The sequence below is a fragment of the Tauraco erythrolophus genome, chromosome 8 (assembly GCF_009769465.1).
Source record: "Tauraco erythrolophus isolate bTauEry1 chromosome 8, bTauEry1.pri, whole genome shotgun sequence".
NCBI lineage: Eukaryota > Metazoa > Chordata > Aves > Musophagiformes > Musophagidae > Tauraco > Tauraco erythrolophus.
In genome coordinates, this window is record NC_141472.1 from 16,671,259 (window position 1) to 16,689,119 (window position 17,861).

General features: G+C 45.7%; 1 protein-coding gene across 2 annotated transcripts; it reads right to left on the reverse strand.

Annotated features, from left to right (window-relative positions):
- Positions 1–1,978: 1,978 nt before the first annotated feature.
- Positions 1,979–17,833, reverse strand: CYP20A1 (cytochrome P450 family 20 subfamily A member 1). Of its 2 annotated transcripts, none has more exons than XM_086615315.1 (13): positions 17,727–17,833; positions 16,999–17,048; positions 16,743–16,909; positions 12,559–12,704; positions 11,720–11,887; positions 10,899–10,977; positions 8,117–8,232; positions 7,650–7,704; positions 6,138–6,258; positions 5,139–5,250; positions 4,473–4,537; positions 2,484–2,573; positions 1,979–2,332 (listed from the first exon to the last, which is right to left on the reverse strand). In XM_086615315.1, exons 1-13 carry the CDS (start codon positions 17,796–17,798, stop codon positions 2,182–2,184), a joined length of 1,392 nt encoding a protein of 463 aa, XP_086471441.1. In that variant the 5' UTR covers positions 17,799–17,833; the 3' UTR covers positions 1,979–2,181. The 2 variants fall into 2 exon arrangements, with proteins under 2 accessions (XP_086471441.1, XP_086471442.1); XM_086615316.1 differs by lacking the exon at positions 17,727–17,833 and adding an exon at positions 17,162–17,284.
- Positions 17,834–17,861: the final 28 nt, after the last annotated feature.

Below are 17,861 nucleotides of genomic sequence, written 5' to 3' on the forward strand. Positions count from 1 at the left end.
AATTCTGGACAATTACTCTTGGGAAGCTCTTCTGGTGTCTGAAAGCTTCACTCCTACCACATGGCTACAAGAAAGCAGATCTTAACCACTCAGTTATATGACGGTCAGCTATTCCTCATTCAGTTGTTAGCAGGGACGGTGCTATCCTACCATTTTTTTCCCCAGAAGGCAGTAACAGCCTCCATTTTGCCTCTTCTGCACAGTAGGGATGCTTTAAAATAAAATCCTTTACCACACTGATTTCTCCAGAAGGTTTAGGAAACATCTGCAGCCTTCAAGAAAAACAGGCCTTTTTGCATAAGCAGTGAAGCAAAGCCTAACATGAATTGCCATCTGGGGACATGACCAACCTGCAGTTAAATGGAGGTCAGATTAGCAAGAGCTTTCTTGCAGTTCATTATAAAAATCAATGCAAGAGAGGCAGCAAGCCGAACTGTACAACCCTCCTTTTTCTGCCCAGCAGACAAAACCCAGTAGAACAGCATCTCTGTCTCACCTCTCCCCCAACATGAACAGCACTAGAGGGGATCTGAATCTCTACAGCTTCAGCAAAAGCAGAGCTGACACATTAAACCCAAGAGCAGAATTGTCTTTGTCTGGTGCCCACAGAGGCTGGCATCAGATGTTAACCCCGTAAGAGCTGACAGCACTGTGTTCAGGCTGGCACTCGGCAGCAATACAAGAGCCAAAATATTTTTATAAAAGCAGCAGATTTCCTGACCTGGAAGGTGCCGGTGAAAGGAACACTCCCTGTAGAAATGGGAATTGCAGCTACCAGGTATGTGTCCCAATGTAAAGTCTGCCCTGTCTGCAGAGGCAGTAGAAAGTAGCTCTAAGTAGCTGTGCGCAAAAAAAAAAACTCGGGCATATACAGCTGCAGGCTGAGCAGCACCTCACCTACCTCCACACAGCTTTGGGTGGGAAGGGGGTAGGAACTGGAGCTTATGGAGAAGTCAGGTTTGTGGGGAAAAGACTAATTAAGATCAGGTAAAGGGTGGTTCTATGTAAGACGGAAAAAGCCCTCAAAACACAATCTCACCATGAAGTCAGATGGCAATCACTCCAATGAGATGACAGAGTAAGAGGCTCCTGCTGCAAAAGTCATTCAGTGGGGCTCTGAAAATCTTTCAGGAGCTGGCGTATGGTAGCCAAAAGAGAAAGAAAGAAGCAGGGAAAAGCATGTGAACATGTGGCATGTGATGCTGCTTTGGCTGGCACCCATTTTGGAGGAGGAAGAGGATTCTTTGAAAGGCTTTTAAGTTATTAAGTACAACATTAATCCAGAGCCCTATAAAATCAGCACTCTCTCTTTCCAGTATTTGCATGATCAGTCTCATGCTGACCCAGTGCTGAATGAATTGCAAGCATCTGTCATCAATTTCTGATGCTGATTAGATTAGATGCTGCCCTAAGAACTGTCAGGATAGAGAATCCCCTTCTCAGGGCTTTGTTCTGTGGTTTTATTTCATTTCATTATATTATTATTGATGCCTCTGTTTTCTCAAGGGCCAAACCAATTTTATTCTTATCATTTACTAGCATTTCTCAGTCATCTTTTCCCTTGCAACCCCACAGCATGGCAAGATTACACAGCAAGAGAACCAGTGGTGCAATTCCTGCCCCACTTTCTCTCTCTCTCACACACACTTCTCACGAGATATATCTGCTCTTCTTGACAGCTATAGCTATAGCTCAAGGGAAGGAAAGACACTTTGTATAAAAATACCTTATAGACAGAAAGGCTTTGTCCCTGTGTCTCCAAAGTCTTATCTAGCTAGGATCTACAAAGAAGCATTCCACTTGATAAGAGAGGCACTCTTATCCAGCTCTGGCTGCTGTTGGAAAGGGGCTGGATTAACCAGAGGTCTGGTCTTTGACTAGCTGGCAGCCAACAGTTCATACATAAACCACTGCAAAGTTTTGTTGCTTCCTTTGCAATGGTTTGGCTAGAGATCCAAAAGCAAATGTATAAAAGGCATACAGATTAAATCTACTTTAATGTGACTACCGGTTGAGTTAGAAAAAGTACCCAAGAGAGGTATGTGGTTAAGAACGTGAAAGGTAACAAAATCTGGATGTAAAATTCCTTGGCTGAGTCAGTGTGGTGCCCGCAGGATTCCCCCTAAGATCCTCGCTCAGAACTTCACTGCTGGCACTTTAAGCCTCTTGTTTTGCTTACTCTTAGCTTCTCTTAGACACCGTTATCCAGGCTTCTTCTTTTGGTGAGGTTACCAGCTCATATTTGATCTCCATGACTTGTCCTTTCACTGGGTGGAGATACAGTTTCCTTACCAGGACACTCAGCAGAACTGTAGCCACCATATAGGCAAACCTGAGGGAAGAGGCAAGAGAAAAGAATAAAAACCTTGCTATGATGTACATCTGTCAAAGGACGACTGCCAGCTTGGACAGATTGTCTCAGTAGTAGCAAGAAGAGGCTGAAAGCACCTTCTCTCCTGTCTCTGACAGAGGTACCTGCTCACCTTAACTCCGGGCACTCCTGGCTTCCTGAAAAACCCAACATGGAGAGGTTTTTCATGGCTGATTCCTCATTAAATCTCTCTGGATCAAACCTATGAAAGACAAAATACACTGAGGCTTTCTGTGCAGGCACGGGATCCTTTCCCCAGACATTGTGTGCACACACACAAGTAAGAAACCAGGAATGAAATACAGAATCTCGCTAATTCGCTCTAAATCATGCTGGGTAATTCCACACAGATATATGAAGGCAATTGTGCATCCACTCCATCTATGTTCCCAGATGGTCAGCTGTGTTCCAGCTTGGTCAAAATGCTGATAAACCGAGTTAGTGTGACAAAGGGCTGTAAGTAATATGCATTACCTCTCAGCAGTGGGTATTTAGCTTGAGCACACAGCTGAGCTGATGCTGCTACCTGCCCTCTATTCCCCTCCAGGGCATACACAATCTGATTTGTCTCCCTTTCCTCCTGTGTCCCTTTCTCTCTCACTTCCAAAAATATTTCCCTTTTCTCCTTGCCCCTCACCCTTCTCTTCAAGCATCTGGTGTGTGTATGTGTATGTGCTGGGGGAGGGAAGCTGGTGACTCATTCAAGTGAGAAAAGTGGTTTCCAGCATTAGGATGGTAGAGGCTGTGAGAAAACTATTATCCAGGGCTGGCATGAGTTAAAACAAGTTTCTCATAATCAACTAACCACAGGGAGACTAATAAAATATCATTTAATTTAAATATATTTAAAAAAAAACACCACCAGGAAATTTGATGGATGGAAGGCAGTTCTCTTTCACTTTCTGCTAAATCTTTCTGCTTATACTTCAAGCCTTTGGCTCTCAGTCTAAACATCCAAGCTCTGCCTCTACCAAGGTGAAAAGGCATGTGGGTGCTGACCCTCAGTAAAAGCAGCATCAAACTTATGTTCCCTCTGAACTGAAGTGGCAAATTACAGATGTTGTAATAGGAAAGAACATTCAGCTCATTCAGCTGCCTAGCAAAAAATTAGGGAGGGCAAACACCATGCACAGTGTTTTTATACAGTAGGTAGGTGAAAGGATCACAAAGAGCTGATCTCCTACCTCTGTCACAGAAATATATGTCTACCTCTGTCTAAACTTCAACCTCAATCTCCTCCTCCTTGGAATAAACACACTGTGCTCACAGCAGTCCTCACTATCTCTCCCATGAGGCCTCAGCAAACCCTTCCTAAAATCAGAGCATGTCCAATCCTAGTGGGCAATCTCTGCCAAGACGCTTTTAGATCAGTGCATCAATGCCTGACTCTTTTGTAAGAGCTACACTTGCAGAAGAGGACAAGTGCTGTTCTAAAGCTCTGTTCTTTCTCCTAAATCTCAACTGTCTGTTCTCTCTGTCTGGAATAACCGACCCACATTTTTTTCCCAGCCCAAGTGAAGTCAGTCAGTCACACGTTAATATTTGCCACCTGGAGGCCGCAGGAAGCTACAGCAATTTTTTCTTTAACCTCCAAAATACTGGCCTGGATGCAGTTTTGTATTCACAGATAGAAGTAATGAGGTAGCATTTCCCTTCCTCCTGAAAAAAACAAAACTTCAGACTGACATTTCCTCTCTTGTGTCATGGTTTCACAATGACAAGCAGTGATTCCAAAGCCATTCAAATCACTGTTTCTCTCTCACAAAAAAAACTTAAAAAGAAGTTACCAGCATTTTCCAGGGAAGCTCTGTGTGTGTGTGTGTGCGCGCGCGTGCAAACAAAGTTGCTATTAAACTCTAACACATACACACACGCAGACCGGAACACGGTAGGATCACGACTTGAATTGCCCCAAAATGCCACCCATGGAGACAAACAAACCAAGACCTTCATAAATTGATTTTCTTACAGACTCCCTTTCATCTCCAAAATCTGCTTAAGGCAGGCCCTGCTGCCAAACAGGCTGTGCTGTAAGACGTAAACAATATTAATTTAAAAAAGGAAAGGAATTGGTTGCAATAAAATTCTTAATTCTACATACTTGTATGGTGACGGCCATGATGAACTATCTTGCAGCATCACACCAAGAGCATAAAGCACAAGTGTCTGCAAAGAAAATTAGGACGTGTATGTCAGAGTAGAAAGAAACGCACAACTAAAGACAACTCTGGACAGCCCTGCTGGATGACAATTATTCTGTAGACTACTCATATTTATTAGGTGGATTAAAAAGATAACATGCTATATTCATACACAGTTTCTGTAATCCATGCCTAGATGTCAGGATTTTAACTTTAATGGGTCTGATCCCATTTTGATAACTATTGCAATAACTATTGCTGGCATGTATGTATGGAAGATACCAGTCTGTGTGGGAAACACGGGTGACGTGTCAGGCCTGAAATCATGCTCTTTTATGCACAACTGAACCCATAAGCCCCTTCAAAAGATGATTCACTCCTGGTGGACCCAGAACCAGAAGCAAATCTGCTCAGAAGAGAACATGAATTCCCAGAGCTTCTCCCACAGAAGAACTGCAGGGCACACTTTGAGCTAAAGTGTACTTTCAGATGACAGAGCAGCTGCTCGGGTTCAATAGCGTCAGAAGAAATGGTCTTCCTGCCTCACCTCTCCGCAGGAAGAAGAGGAAACAGCAAATTACCCTTCAGGAAAGGAGGGTGGCCCAGGGCTCCCAGTACTGCTCTACCTCTTTGGGGATAGTATGTTGGTCAACTCTGCCCTCCAGCTCCTGCAGCTGTGCCGCAATGGGAGTAAGCTTTGCTGTTCGCACTGTCTCGCACAGGACCTGCCGACAGTATCTGCAACCAGTAAGACTTGGTTAGTTTAACACTCGCAGAGAAAAGCCTGTCCATGTCCTTGTGGCAGCATGGACAGCTGAGTCACCTGCTGCATTTAGGGTCACAGGCTGCTCCTGGAGCTGTCTCAAGCCACACAGACGCACTTCATTTTTTTCTGGCAAGGAATCTGAGTATCTTTGCAAGAAGCATTAAATTCCATTGTTGGCTTTTAGGAAACATTATCAAAATCTCTCTTCACCATGCTTTTTTCAGCTATTAAACCAAACTAACACTGCTAAAAAGCATAAGCTTTTCCTGGACCTCTCACCGATACAAGCAGCAGCAAGAAACTCACATACTCAATACTCCCTTACTGAATGAAACTCTAACACTAGTCCAAATACAAAATGCACCCAGTTGCACCAACAGGTGCATGAAAAATAAAGGCACACTGTTGACCAGCCGTCATCCTGGTTCTGGGGCCCTTTGAAAAGACTCTTCTATGCTTCTTCTCTAAATATGTCTAACATGAATCCAACTATTAAAATGACTGATTACCTCTACTTTTGGAAAACTAGGACAGAAACCAAACAAAACAGTAAGCAAACAAATTTTGGCCTGGCAGCCAGGGCACGGATTCTGTGTTTTCCTCTGCCAATGAACTTAAAGGGCTTCCTATAGACACCCTGAAGAGAGCAGCTTCGTCCCCATGTCTGGAGCCCTACAGCAGATTCTCTCTGTTCTGCAAGTCATTCTGTGGTTTGATCACTTCCAGAAAAAAGAAGGGAGTAGCTTTTGGATGCCTGCTCCTGGCCCATTGTAGGCTGTACATCAGGCTACTGCACATGAAGCCTCTGCTCCCACCATATGAGATACCCTTCCTCTGCAGTTCCTTCCATGGGACTCACCTGAGCTGCTCGATTTTCTCATGTGTAATTGGTCCCTTCCCCAAAACACGGTCCATCTCCTTGTAGAGATTCTGCTGGACATCTTCTGAGGTTGTCAGGAAATAGACTGCCCAGGTACACACTGGGGAATAAATGAAGACAAGACTGAACCCAGAAAATGCAGTCCCTTACAAACTGCATTCAGTTTTCTTACTTCCTGTATTTGCGACGTTACTTTTTGACCCAAAAGAGAGTGAACTCTGTTCACAGGCTGTACTGATTCTGTATTCAGTGGCAGGATTAGAGGCTGGACTCCTGTGTAATGAGAGACCCTGCAAGCTAAAATTCTCTTTCCAATATGATGAGGAGCTTTGCGAGCTGTGCAGGAGACTGAACCATTCAGCCTCACAGCTCTGGGGAAGGGACCACACAACCCAGCAAACCCTGGGGAACCAGGGTTATTAGACCAACCATGCAAATGAAACACTAGTTTGGCCAAAGCATCAGAAAAGTCCCTTATTTAGGGGACTTCCCCAGGACATCTCAGGTGAGTGCTCCAGACAGCCAATGTCTGGGGCTCCTGACAGGGAGCAAAAAGAACAGTACAGCTCTCTGCAGCAGGTTGGCCAGCTCTTGTCTCCCCTACACCTATTTTGTGAGGTACTCAAGAGATATCTTCAACAGCAGAGTGAAAAGAAACCTTGCATAAGAAATTAGTGTGTAGGATGCAGTTTCCCTAAAGCTACAAGGAAATGCTTCTACCACTCCGAACTGTCTATTCATGAGAACTATCTGGAATCCCTGAGGAGTCAAGCCCCTTAAAATGATAGTCTTCCTGGAGAGGATATTCTCTGAAGAGAGTATTATCATAGTTGCCAAATTAATTTTCCACATTCTTTAACACCCAGCTGCTCCTGGGAGGTTTTCTTTGGAGTCTCAGCATCATTGGCTGAGATACAGGGCCTGATAGTCATTGCCCTATCATAAGAGACTTTACACACTTTACACAGCTCCTGGTTGTATCTTAATTTGGGTTTTGTTGGGGGTTTTTTCCATAATCTTTGCACAAATCTCAAAGTAGCTCCTTTGAACGTCTTCCATACATGGAACACAGCTATCCTCCAGAAATTCAAAGCAGTCAGTCAGGTTGCAGCACTCTGCTCTAATTTCCTTCCCATGTGCCAGAACCTATTTTACAACATGATATTTGTGGATTACACCTCTTGGTGCTTTTTCATCAAATTTAGCATCAGTTGGCTGGGGTTAGAGTGCAAGTGGAAAGCAATGGGAAGAAATTCTAAGGTTCACCAAAAGACTGGGAAGGTTGTCAAACACAGCTTAGTTTCAACTCACTAGCTGTGAAGCTGAGTCGAAAGTCCGTTGTAAAATTAGCTTCTTCTATACATCTGCATCTCAGGAGAAACAGAATGATGAATATAATCTTTTATTAGCCTAGAATAAGTTTTATGTCATCACACACAGTTTTAGCCAGTTGAGTCTAAGGATGGAAAGTTACCTAAAATCTGTACTTACAGTTAGCAGTGATTATGGATCCTGCCAAGGAGAAAATCATTGTATCTTCCAGAATCTAGGAAATAAAATCTACTTCAGAGAATGAAGTTCATAAAACCGTAAAGCTAAAAAAGAAGTGGCACATTCTCCATTCAAGTGCATGAAATCCATTTGGTGCAGAGAGCAGGAAATACATCTAGAAGACACAGACTGAACTCTCTACAGAACTTCCACCAGAATGGCACATGAGACATGCTTGATACTAACATACTTCTGGTTTATAAAAACAGCAACGAAGCAGTGGCAAGGGAAGCTACCGAAGTCTAACAAAATTAAACATTGTAGGAATGGAAAAAGAATGAGAAACCTTGCTGTATTAAGGAATCTGACCTAAGATGCAAAAACTTAAATTAATCAAAAGCTACAATGTAATGACTTTGTAATAGCAAAAGTCAATTACTGTGTAATGACGTAACAGCTGCACAGACCTGCTGGTCACTCAGGTTCCCCTGCAGCAGGGTGTCTATAAAGACGTGCCTGTTGAATGATCTGCCTCGGTGCTCCTTTGTAACTTTCTTTAAGGTGGATTCCATCTCCTTCAGAGCTTTGGAAGCAAAAAGAAATGCTTATTTTAAAACTTCATCATCCTGAGTGCTGCAGAGAAGCAAATCCATCTCCCCAAGCAGATTTTCAGACCAGCTGTCCCTGCTGGGCTCACTTACAGAAGCAGCCTCTGTTACATGTTACTGTCAATTTGGAAGGTGGTATCTGCAATTCAGCTGAAAATGTAGGAACCAAGTAAGACTGGTTGCCTATAAAAAGCCACCCTTACAGGTATAGCTGAGACATGCACTCTCCGAGCTGAAATCACGTCAGGGGAAGTCAAGTAACAGTTAGTGTTGAACCAGCAGAGGACATGTTTAATCAGCCCCATAAAAAATTATTGAGCTAGATAACACTACTTGCGTGGCCTGTGGAGTTATAATTACTGAAGTGTTAGAGCACCTCCAGCCACTGATGGTGTCCCTTCTGCTAGGGGTTCTACGAGCACGGTGCAAGAGGATGGCTCTCTGCTAAAGAGTCTGCGTAGACAGAGAGAGGATGGCGGCGAAAACGTGGGAGGGTTTTGGCACAATGAGTCCACACATCTGAAGATATCTGGATGCCTTCCTGATGGCTGTTGTGGCAACAGTGGGGGAGTTACGGACCTAGATGCCATTGGCAGTCTGCTTTAAATGACCTACTCAAGACTACCCAGGAAACAAGGAGCAGAAAGTGGATCTGAAACTCAATTTATTAAGGCCCAATTCAGCCCACTTGTCTTAGAACTACCCTTCCTCCCTCCTCTCTGCATGGGAAGGCCAGCAACACTTAAACACCAAGCCTCACTATGCGGAGTTTGTGAAATTGTGTCCTAATGCATCATCCTACTACAACTCAGGAACAGTCCTGAACAAGTGCCCGTGGGAGAAGCCCATTTTAACAAGGCAGTAGTTGTCCTCAGGTTCTGAAACCCACAGAACCAGCAACATAAAGAAGGAAACACTGGGTCTGGAGGATTCACAAGCAAATCCTTAGTTCTAGATACAAGCTAATTTTGTTTAACATTTTATCAATCAATACTGAAATGCTGTAACTACTAACAGCAAAAAAGACAAGACAACTGAAAAATAAAATAACTCACTGTGAAATATATGAGAAATACAAGGACTGCCATAACAGACTTGAAAATTGTATTACCATGTTAAAAGCACATCAGCGGCTATCACGTGGAAAGCATCCATCAAAGCAGCACCTCTGTACTTGTGTCTTCTAGCCCTACGAGTGACTGTCTGGCAGTGCATTCACCAAATGATGCATCATAAGAATGACCATTGAGGCCAAATGAATTGGCTCCACCTCTCTCCACCTAGCACAGTTGCCTGCCTCCAAGAGAGGTCAAAAGTGGACACTAGGGAACAGAACAGGAAGGGAGCAAGCACAAGATATTTCACAGGGTCCTCTATCAGCCTACAGGCTGGACAGACCCTAGAAGTAGACCTGGAACTAGAGTTCCAGTCCTACAAACTCCTTGCGCAATGGCAGGCTTCTCACTCATCTCCAAAACAATGATCTTAGGCAAGAGTAAGGACACATTTGGCAGCTTACAGCATGACGATCAACTCTGCAGAAAAGCCAAGACAGCTGGGCAAATTAAGTGCTTCCATACTGTGCTGGTTTTGGCTGGAGTAGAGTAAATTTTATTCATAGTAGCTAGTATGAGGCTATGTTTTGGATTTGTGCTTGTCCTGGGTTTGGCTGGGAGAGAGTTAATTTTCACAAGAAGCTGACAGGGGACACAGTTAGAGGAGCTGACCCAAACTAGCCAGGGGTATATTCGATACCATATGACTTCATGCTCAGTACGTATATTGGGGAGCTAGTCGGGAAGGGGAAACGCAGATCGAGAGCGGGATGCGAGAACAGGCTATGCATCGGGTTCCAGGTGCTGAGCAATTGTATCACTCGCTTTGTGTTGTTCTTTTATCAGTATTATTGTTGTTATTAACCCTTCTCTCTCTTTGTGCTGTCCTATTAAACTCTCCTTATCCCAACCCAGAAGTTTTACCTTTTTCTTCCAATTCTCCTCTCCATCCCACTGAGGGGAAAGTGTGACTGAGTGTCAGCGTGGTAGCTTAGCTGCTGGCTGGGCTAAACCACGACAGTGTTGAAAACAGCGTTGATAACACAGGGACGTTTCAGTTGTTGCTGAGCAGCGCTTACACAGAGTCCAGACCTTTTCTGCCTCTCACACCACCCCACCAGCGAGGAGGCTGGGGCTGCACAAGGAGTTGGGAGGGGACACAGTTGGGACAGCTGAGTCTAACTGACCAAAGGGGTATCCCCATACCATACGACATCATGCTCAGCATATAAAGCTGGAGGAAGAAGAAGGAAGAGGGGGATGTTCAGAGTAATGGCGTTTGTCTTCTCAAGTCACCGTTACGCGTGATGGAGCCCTGCTTTCCTGGATATGGCTGAACACCTGCCTGCCGATGGGAAGCAGTGAATTAATTCCTTGGTTTGCTTTGCTTGTGCGTGCGGCTTTTCCTTTACCTATTAAATTGTTTTTATCCCAACTTTTGTCCTTCTGATTCACCCTCATCCCACTGGGGGTTGGGGCTGTGCGGTGCTTAGCTGCCAGCTGGGGTTAAACCACGACACATAGGCTAGCTATCTCTAAGTATTAATCGGTACGGGAGGAAGACTGTGATTTTGGGAGGAACCTACCATCTTCGTAGAGCTTCTTCCTAGTCATGTTTTTGTCAAGGGACCCATCCAAGAAACCCTTCCCAATCTCTGACCAGATCTGAAAGAAGGAAAGAGAAAAGCACAATCACTCACCACAGCCCGAGACTGCTGGGACTCTTCTAGTCTTCCCTACTAAACTTTCCCCTGTGATCCAACACAAGCCTTCTCTGCCGTACAAAGAATGAAAATGAAATGAGAATGATAATGAAAACATCAAATAAAATGAAGACTTCCTGTGAATATGGAACTGGTCTCTTTAGGACACCATGTCCCATTCCAGGTATTATATCTATAATAGCTGAAATTCAGTTGAAATGAAACAACTGTAATTACAGCCGCAGGGGAAAAGACATAGGAATCTTAAATGGGAGATGAAACTGTTTCTTTCCTATCCTATCACCAGCAGATTTAACATCCTCAGATGTGGACACATCTTGGAACCTCCTGAGATCTTCCTTTCTCCACAACATCACGGAGCCTTCGTAAGATCTTTGAAAAGGAGAAGTTCCACTGGCATTCCCAGTAGAGTTTAACTGACTTAGGTACCAAACACCTCTCAACTGCCATTGGATGTGTTTCTGATCCCCACAGATCCTTTAGAAACACCTTAGACTAATGACAGCAGGATCAACAGTGGGATCTTTCTGATAGTTTCAGTGTGGGACAATTGAGGCAGAGCTCTTAAGCTTAATGTTAGCGTCTCATCAGTAGCTTGTACTAAACTGGTCACAGACACAAGCTGTGTGCTGCTGGTGTGGAAAAATATAATAGGAGATTTCCTGGCTCTTTGTGACACTTACTGCATCATGGTGCCTGCGGAATCGGATGACTTCCCGGTCATCTTCAAAGCTGCTGCCCATAGCTGTCTGCGTGACAGACTTCATGGCAAAGCCCAGCATATGCTGGCAGAGTGGCACGTGTTGTGCCTCAGGGAGGGAGAGCCATTTGGCTAGCAACTCTTCTGACAGCTTGAGAGGGAAGGAACCATTAGTCGGCAGTAATATCAGCAGCCTATTTACCAAACATACCCTGGAGACGTTCCCACCCAGTTCCTAAGGCAGACCACACTTTCATGTCTATGGCATGAAGCCACACTCTTTCCAGGGTTTCCTTCAATTGTTAAACAGTTAACATTTTAGCCTCAAATCTTCCGTCTCTTCCCAAGGTTTTCCCCCAACATGGTGGCCTTGTCCTCCTCTCCTGTTCCAACTGTCTCAAAAGAAACCTTAAAACCTTTAATATTAGTAGCTCAACTGGTAAAACAGATCATATTCTGACTGCTGGACTGAGTCAACAGAAGAGTTATTCACCTGTTTGTGGTCCCAATAGCTGGATCCTTGCTTCTCCTTTCTGTCCTGGGAAATAAATCTAAAATCCAGATGCTCCAGTATCTTTAACTGCATCTGGTATCTTGGTATAAGAAGTCACCAAGCTCAGCCCTTCCCCCTAACCCACTCGAGCTAAGAGAAACCAAATATTCACAACATGCCTCAACAGGCAGAGGCTGTTTGCTGTCTCAGATGCTTATAGTTCCACCGCTAATTTGAATGCGCTTCCTTTATCCTAGTGATCATTGTCACTAAACTTTCCCCTGTGATCCAACACAAGGCTTCTTTGCTGTATAAAGGCAGTCACGCACCTTCTGGATGAGAGCAAAGTTACTTTGCGAGGACTTGGTCACACCATTTTCGTACAGCTTTCTCCTCAGGTGGCTCTCTCCTGTCTCACCATTCAGGCTGGACTGGTACCTCAAGAGGGACTTCAGCATTGTCTCAAAGGGATCCACTGAAAGCAAATGAAACAACATTTGAAAGTCAGGCACTCACACCACACAGGGATGAGGAAAACTGCAATTTCTTTAATCAGGCGCTGCTACTTCTGGCCAGCAAGCCAGGCATGGCTCCTTCCCTCAGGAACAGTCTCTTTGGGGTGTCAAGCTTCTCTTGCTCAGTGTGGGCTGGGACCTCATAAGGTCTCTTCTCCGTGGCAGGGTACCACCCTGTGATGAGCTCCCCCTGCAAAGGTTGCCTGCTGGCTCTACCAAGTAACTCTCTACTAATAATGCCTTGGAAGCTTGTTCCCAGCTTGCTAGTTCCCAGCTGGTCATGCCACTGACTTGGTGACAACAGTGAGCGTGGCATGCTCCTTCCCCTTCTCCCCTAGATTGATCTGTAGTCCTTCTAGGCACTCAAGACGTATCAGCTCGCATGAGACAGCCAGAGGTTGCTCTCTGCACTCCTCACCTTGCTTTGCAGCCCCAGCAAACCTCATTTGACACCCTACTGCACCTGCATGATTTCTCTTACATGCACTGAGTTCCCTGGTGATGACCTCCTCCCAAACTAACACCTCCCTCTCTCAGTCAGGGCTGTCTCCAGCAGAGAAGCTCTTACACAAAACAGTACCTCACTAAGCTATAGAATCATTTTTACTTCTAATCACCTTACTTTCCGTCTTCCTTCCACGCAGACACTTGCAACGGTGTACAAAATAATAGACAAAAATACATATCCTCCATCTTCCATATCCATGGCTCACTTCAGTTATATTTTTATCTCTGAATTTTGCCACCAGGGGCCTCTATGTAATAAATTTGCTGAAGTATATTAGGTGTTGATGCGAAACTGTGCAATAAAGCATGGCATATGCTTTACCCTTTCTGTAAACTTTTCTGTGCGTCTTGCAGAACTGGCAGAATCTTTAAGGAACTATTTGGAAGCAGTAATCAGAGGATTTTCAAGAGGAAGATTTTCACTGTTTATCACAGTCTGTTATTTCTCTCAAACGGAGAGTGAAACTTCTGAGGCATCAGAAAACATCAAGGCTGGGCTAGACACATATGACTCTACCAACCGTGGATGTATTTAGGATTCCCAGCAGAGACGAGGGCTTCATTATGCCACTGGACAAACATACAAGAAGAGACAATTCCCACCTGCAGAGGACTTACTACCTAATGACACACAAGGAGCTAATGAGGCCAGAGGCATGAATACAGTAAACTTTCCTAAATGCTCTTCTCTCACATCATTTTCCTTCCAATGTTTTTAAGCTCTGCATCTCACCCTCTTTCCCACTTTGAACGACAAGGAGTATGTGCATGTGCGTTTTGGCAGAGCAGATGGCACCTGCGGCTCTCCACGTGGAGCAGGCTGTTATGTGACTCTAGCTGCTGCTGCCAATTCCTCCTCCAAGGTACTTTGCCATGGAGTGGCTGCTGCTATTCATGTCACGATTCTCTGCTGACTGGCCCTGGCAGAGCCAGGCACAGTACTGAGGTAGCAAGGAAGAGACATGGCTGGTGGTAAAGCCCACACAGCAAATCTGGGAAGCAGAGGCATTTGGAGAGGCCAGAGGATGCTTAGCACCATCACCTGCAGAAACTACAAAGTTCTGCAGTGCATATGAACTGTTCTCCCGGTGCATATGAAAGAAAATGGGCTCCATGTTTTTCTCCCCTGTCCCTAGTGCAAACTGGCAGTCCCATGCAACTGATACACTCATTGCTGCGAACTCAGGACTGCAGAGCCCAGGAGTCACTCCTGAGGAGTCACATGGCAAGGGTTTCAGGTGGGGCTGGCGAGTGAGGAATTGGATATAACCCAGTCCACAGTGGACTGTCTCCTGTCCCACAGCACTGTGTGCACAGAAGGGACACAGGCAAGGCCAGGTCTCCAACAAAACTGCGATGTGCCCAGAGCCAGCTGGTGGCTGAGAGCTACCACGACACCCATTCCCACTCACTGGAAAATGGTACAGGAATTGTTTTGCTACAGCAACTCAGTTATTGTGTGCTCTTTATATCTCAAAGCTCCAGGAAAAACAATCACTAAGATTCCTCACCTCTAACGAAGTTTGAGCACTTCTGACAAACACCCGTGCTAAAAGGAAAGCACTAATACAAGTAACATCGCTGCTTTTCCAGGTCTGAGTTCAGTACGGATCACAGATCCCAAGATCTGTACTGAACTCAAGTACTCAGCTCTCAAGCCTGCTGTGGCTGCCTTTACGAGGATTCCCCCCTAAGCTGTTCCTTCTGCTGGGCTGAATACACCTTCCCTGGCTCCTCCTGCACGACAGGCTCCCCACTCCTCTGAGAGCACTGGCAGCCTTTCTTTGCACTTGCTTTATTCAAAATTATGCCCGACTACAGAGGTCAGAGCCGTACACAGGATTCCAAGTCTGGCTCACATTCATCTTGTGCAACAGCCTAGATGCTTTCCTCTCTCTACAGAAAATACATGACTCAATGCACTCTTTTCTTTTTTTTCCATGGCTGTGTCATCCTGCAGGCAATTAACACAGCCTGCTTTTGCTCCTCCCCTCCCTGCTTCTGCTACCCCAGCCCTCAGGGCACACAACTCCTTGCTCCAACACTCTGCTTCCCTGTGTTGACAAGAGGTCCCAGCATGATGCCATCAGGGCAGGCTGCTAACATAAGTGGGATTATGTCACCTTCCCAATCCAGCATTTCTCTTTCTCAACAGAATCCAGCCTTGCTCCCTCTTTAACTTCTCATATCCCATCACCTCCAGCTTCACTGATAGCCCAAGCAGTGTCCAAACAAATGATGAACTGAAACTCTGACAGAAACACAGTTCTATCACTTTCCTTGTCTAGAAGAATTATCAAAGAAGTATGGTATGCATTTCCTATTTATCCCCATCCTTAAAAAATATGTTGAGCCCTTGGCATAGCAGGACTCCAGGCTAGTCTGTAACTGCTGGGGTCCCATTTGCTGCATTGAAATCCAGGCACCGTATTTGTTTTTCCCCAATATTTGGGTACTCCCAAATTCAGTACATTTCTGAGAACTTGCCTGCTAGGGGCCTGTCATCATTTCTCTGAGCTTTGAGAAAGTGACTGTCTGCTCGATCTCCCCCAAACACATTTGAGTGAATTCAGATCTTTCAGGGCAGGTTTCCACCTTCTGGAGTGCCATTTCTATCGACTGTGTCTTGCTGATCTTCGTCAACTCCCACTCCTTCCCCAGATCATCACCAGTTTTCGTCTGTCATGCAACATGCAACAAGAAGCTTACCTACCATGACCCCAGCATAAAGTGATGCTGAGATATCTCCCTGTACCTAAAGACAGCCTACAGTATCAGGTCAGAGGTGTGCAACTAGCACCTCATTCAACCTTATAAAATGAAAACTGGAAAAACAAGATGTTAAACCCAAACAACAACTGAGTTAACTTATTGTCTGTGATCACCCTAGGAAGAAAAACACCCATATAGGAGACTTATACCATAAATTAAAATGTCCTCCCAGACTAAGAGAATCAACTCAGCTACCAGCACCGCTGACCACTTCTAAGACTGGAAGATCACTAGAGGTTTTCAGCACAAAATTCTATATGCCAAAGAAAAACAAAAGTTAAATAACTTCTTCAAATAACACTTCAAAAACCTCCACACTGAACCACACAAGGGAGCTATCACAAACTAGCACAGCTCTTTTCAGATTTAATTTAGCAATTTTCCCCCTCTTAAATTGTATTTCAAGCTGCTTTTAAAACATACGTCAAGTTGCTACCGCATCTTCACCTTGCTGTTTCAAGTGACTAACAAACATGATGCTTTCCATCAACATTTGCCTGCAGGGAGATGGTAAAAGACGTAAACACACTAATTTCTGGATGGCCATATCTTGATCATTGATATTCAAATCCAATAAGCAGGACATACCTGAACCATCATGTCACTTGCAAACTAAGTCTCATTTTCTTTCTACTTAGAATGAAACCCCAGCTTCCTTTGACATAGGATGCCCAGCAAGGCCAGAAAGAACAAATGGACTCAAAGCAAAGGACACTTACACAACCGATTGGGGTTAGTATGTTGTTTCAGGAGATCAATTGAGCCAAGGCTGACGACAAGACGCCTTCCAAACCAGAAAGAGACCAGTGGGCCATATTTCTCATGAAGGTTCACCAGGAACTCATGCAAACTGCTGCTGGCAATGATATCTGGCAGGTTGCCATCCCTGAGGAATACAATGAGGTTATTTGGTCATGAACAGCATCCACTGCCAAGGCCAAACGTGACTGTCATGTGAAGATGGAAAGCACTTACTTTTCATCAGTTGGAGTCAGCCCAGGGATACCCGACGCTTGCCTAGATGCCTAGAGAGTAAAAGGAAATGCATCAACCTCCTTCAACTCAGATTTTATACAAGCCCCACAGTTTTCCAGCAGGAGAGATGAATTTTCCACACCAATACTGCTCTGTTACTTACAAACATGCAACAAAAGCTGGATAAGCCACATCTTCAGGCCTCAAACCTGCTAAGGCTTAGGAAGCCGATCAACCGCGTGTGCCTGGTCCCACTGGCTAAAGCAGGACTATCCATTTCGTTAGATGAAAGATCCCTGCGCAAAGATTTAAAGGCTCAGTTTTGCAACGCAGATCTTACACCCGGATTTAGCGCTGGAGACCTGCACACGCGCAAAACTGCAAGGTGAGCGGACAAAGCCTTTCCAAGAGGGATTCACCGAGACGGCTACAACACGATGCGTGCCAAAGCCTGCGGCCGGGGCTGCCCCGCTGGCTCGGCCGGGAACGCCCTGCACAACGGGCGCTCCCGCAGGCCTCAGCCACGGCCCCGGCAGGACCCGGGCCCCGGGGCCCCGGGGCCCCGGCGCCGGGCACCGCCAGGGCGGGCCTGAAACCCCGCCCAAGCCCCGGGGCCGTGCGAAGGGGCCGCTGCTGCCCGGGGCGCCGCGGCGGCTCGGCCCCGCGCTCCCTGCCCGCCTGCACCGGGGGCCGGGCCGTGCGTCCCCTCACGCCGCCGGCGGCATTACCGGGTAGAGGTAGAGCACGGCGCCCACCAAGATGAGCAGGAAAGTGACGGCAAAGATGGCGAAGTCCAGCATGGCCAGGCCGGGGCTGCCGGAGCAGCGACGGCGGCTCCTCGGCCCCACCCCGCGGCCCGCCGG

Excerpts from the sequence above, each read along its gene's own strand:
- CYP20A1 (XM_086615315.1), bottom strand. The coding sequence starts at position 17,798 with ATGCTGGACTTCGCCATCTTTGCCGTCACTTTCCTGCTCATCTTGGTG. Across the intron at positions 17,049-17,726 it reads CCGTGCTCTACCTCTACCCG|GCATCTAGGCAAGCGTCGGG; the intron begins GTAATGCCGCCG and ends TTTACTCTCTAG. Across the intron at positions 8,233-10,898 it reads GAAGAAGCTCTACGAAGATG|CTCTGAAGGAGATGGAATCC; the intron begins GTAGGTTCCTCC and ends TTGCTTCCAAAG.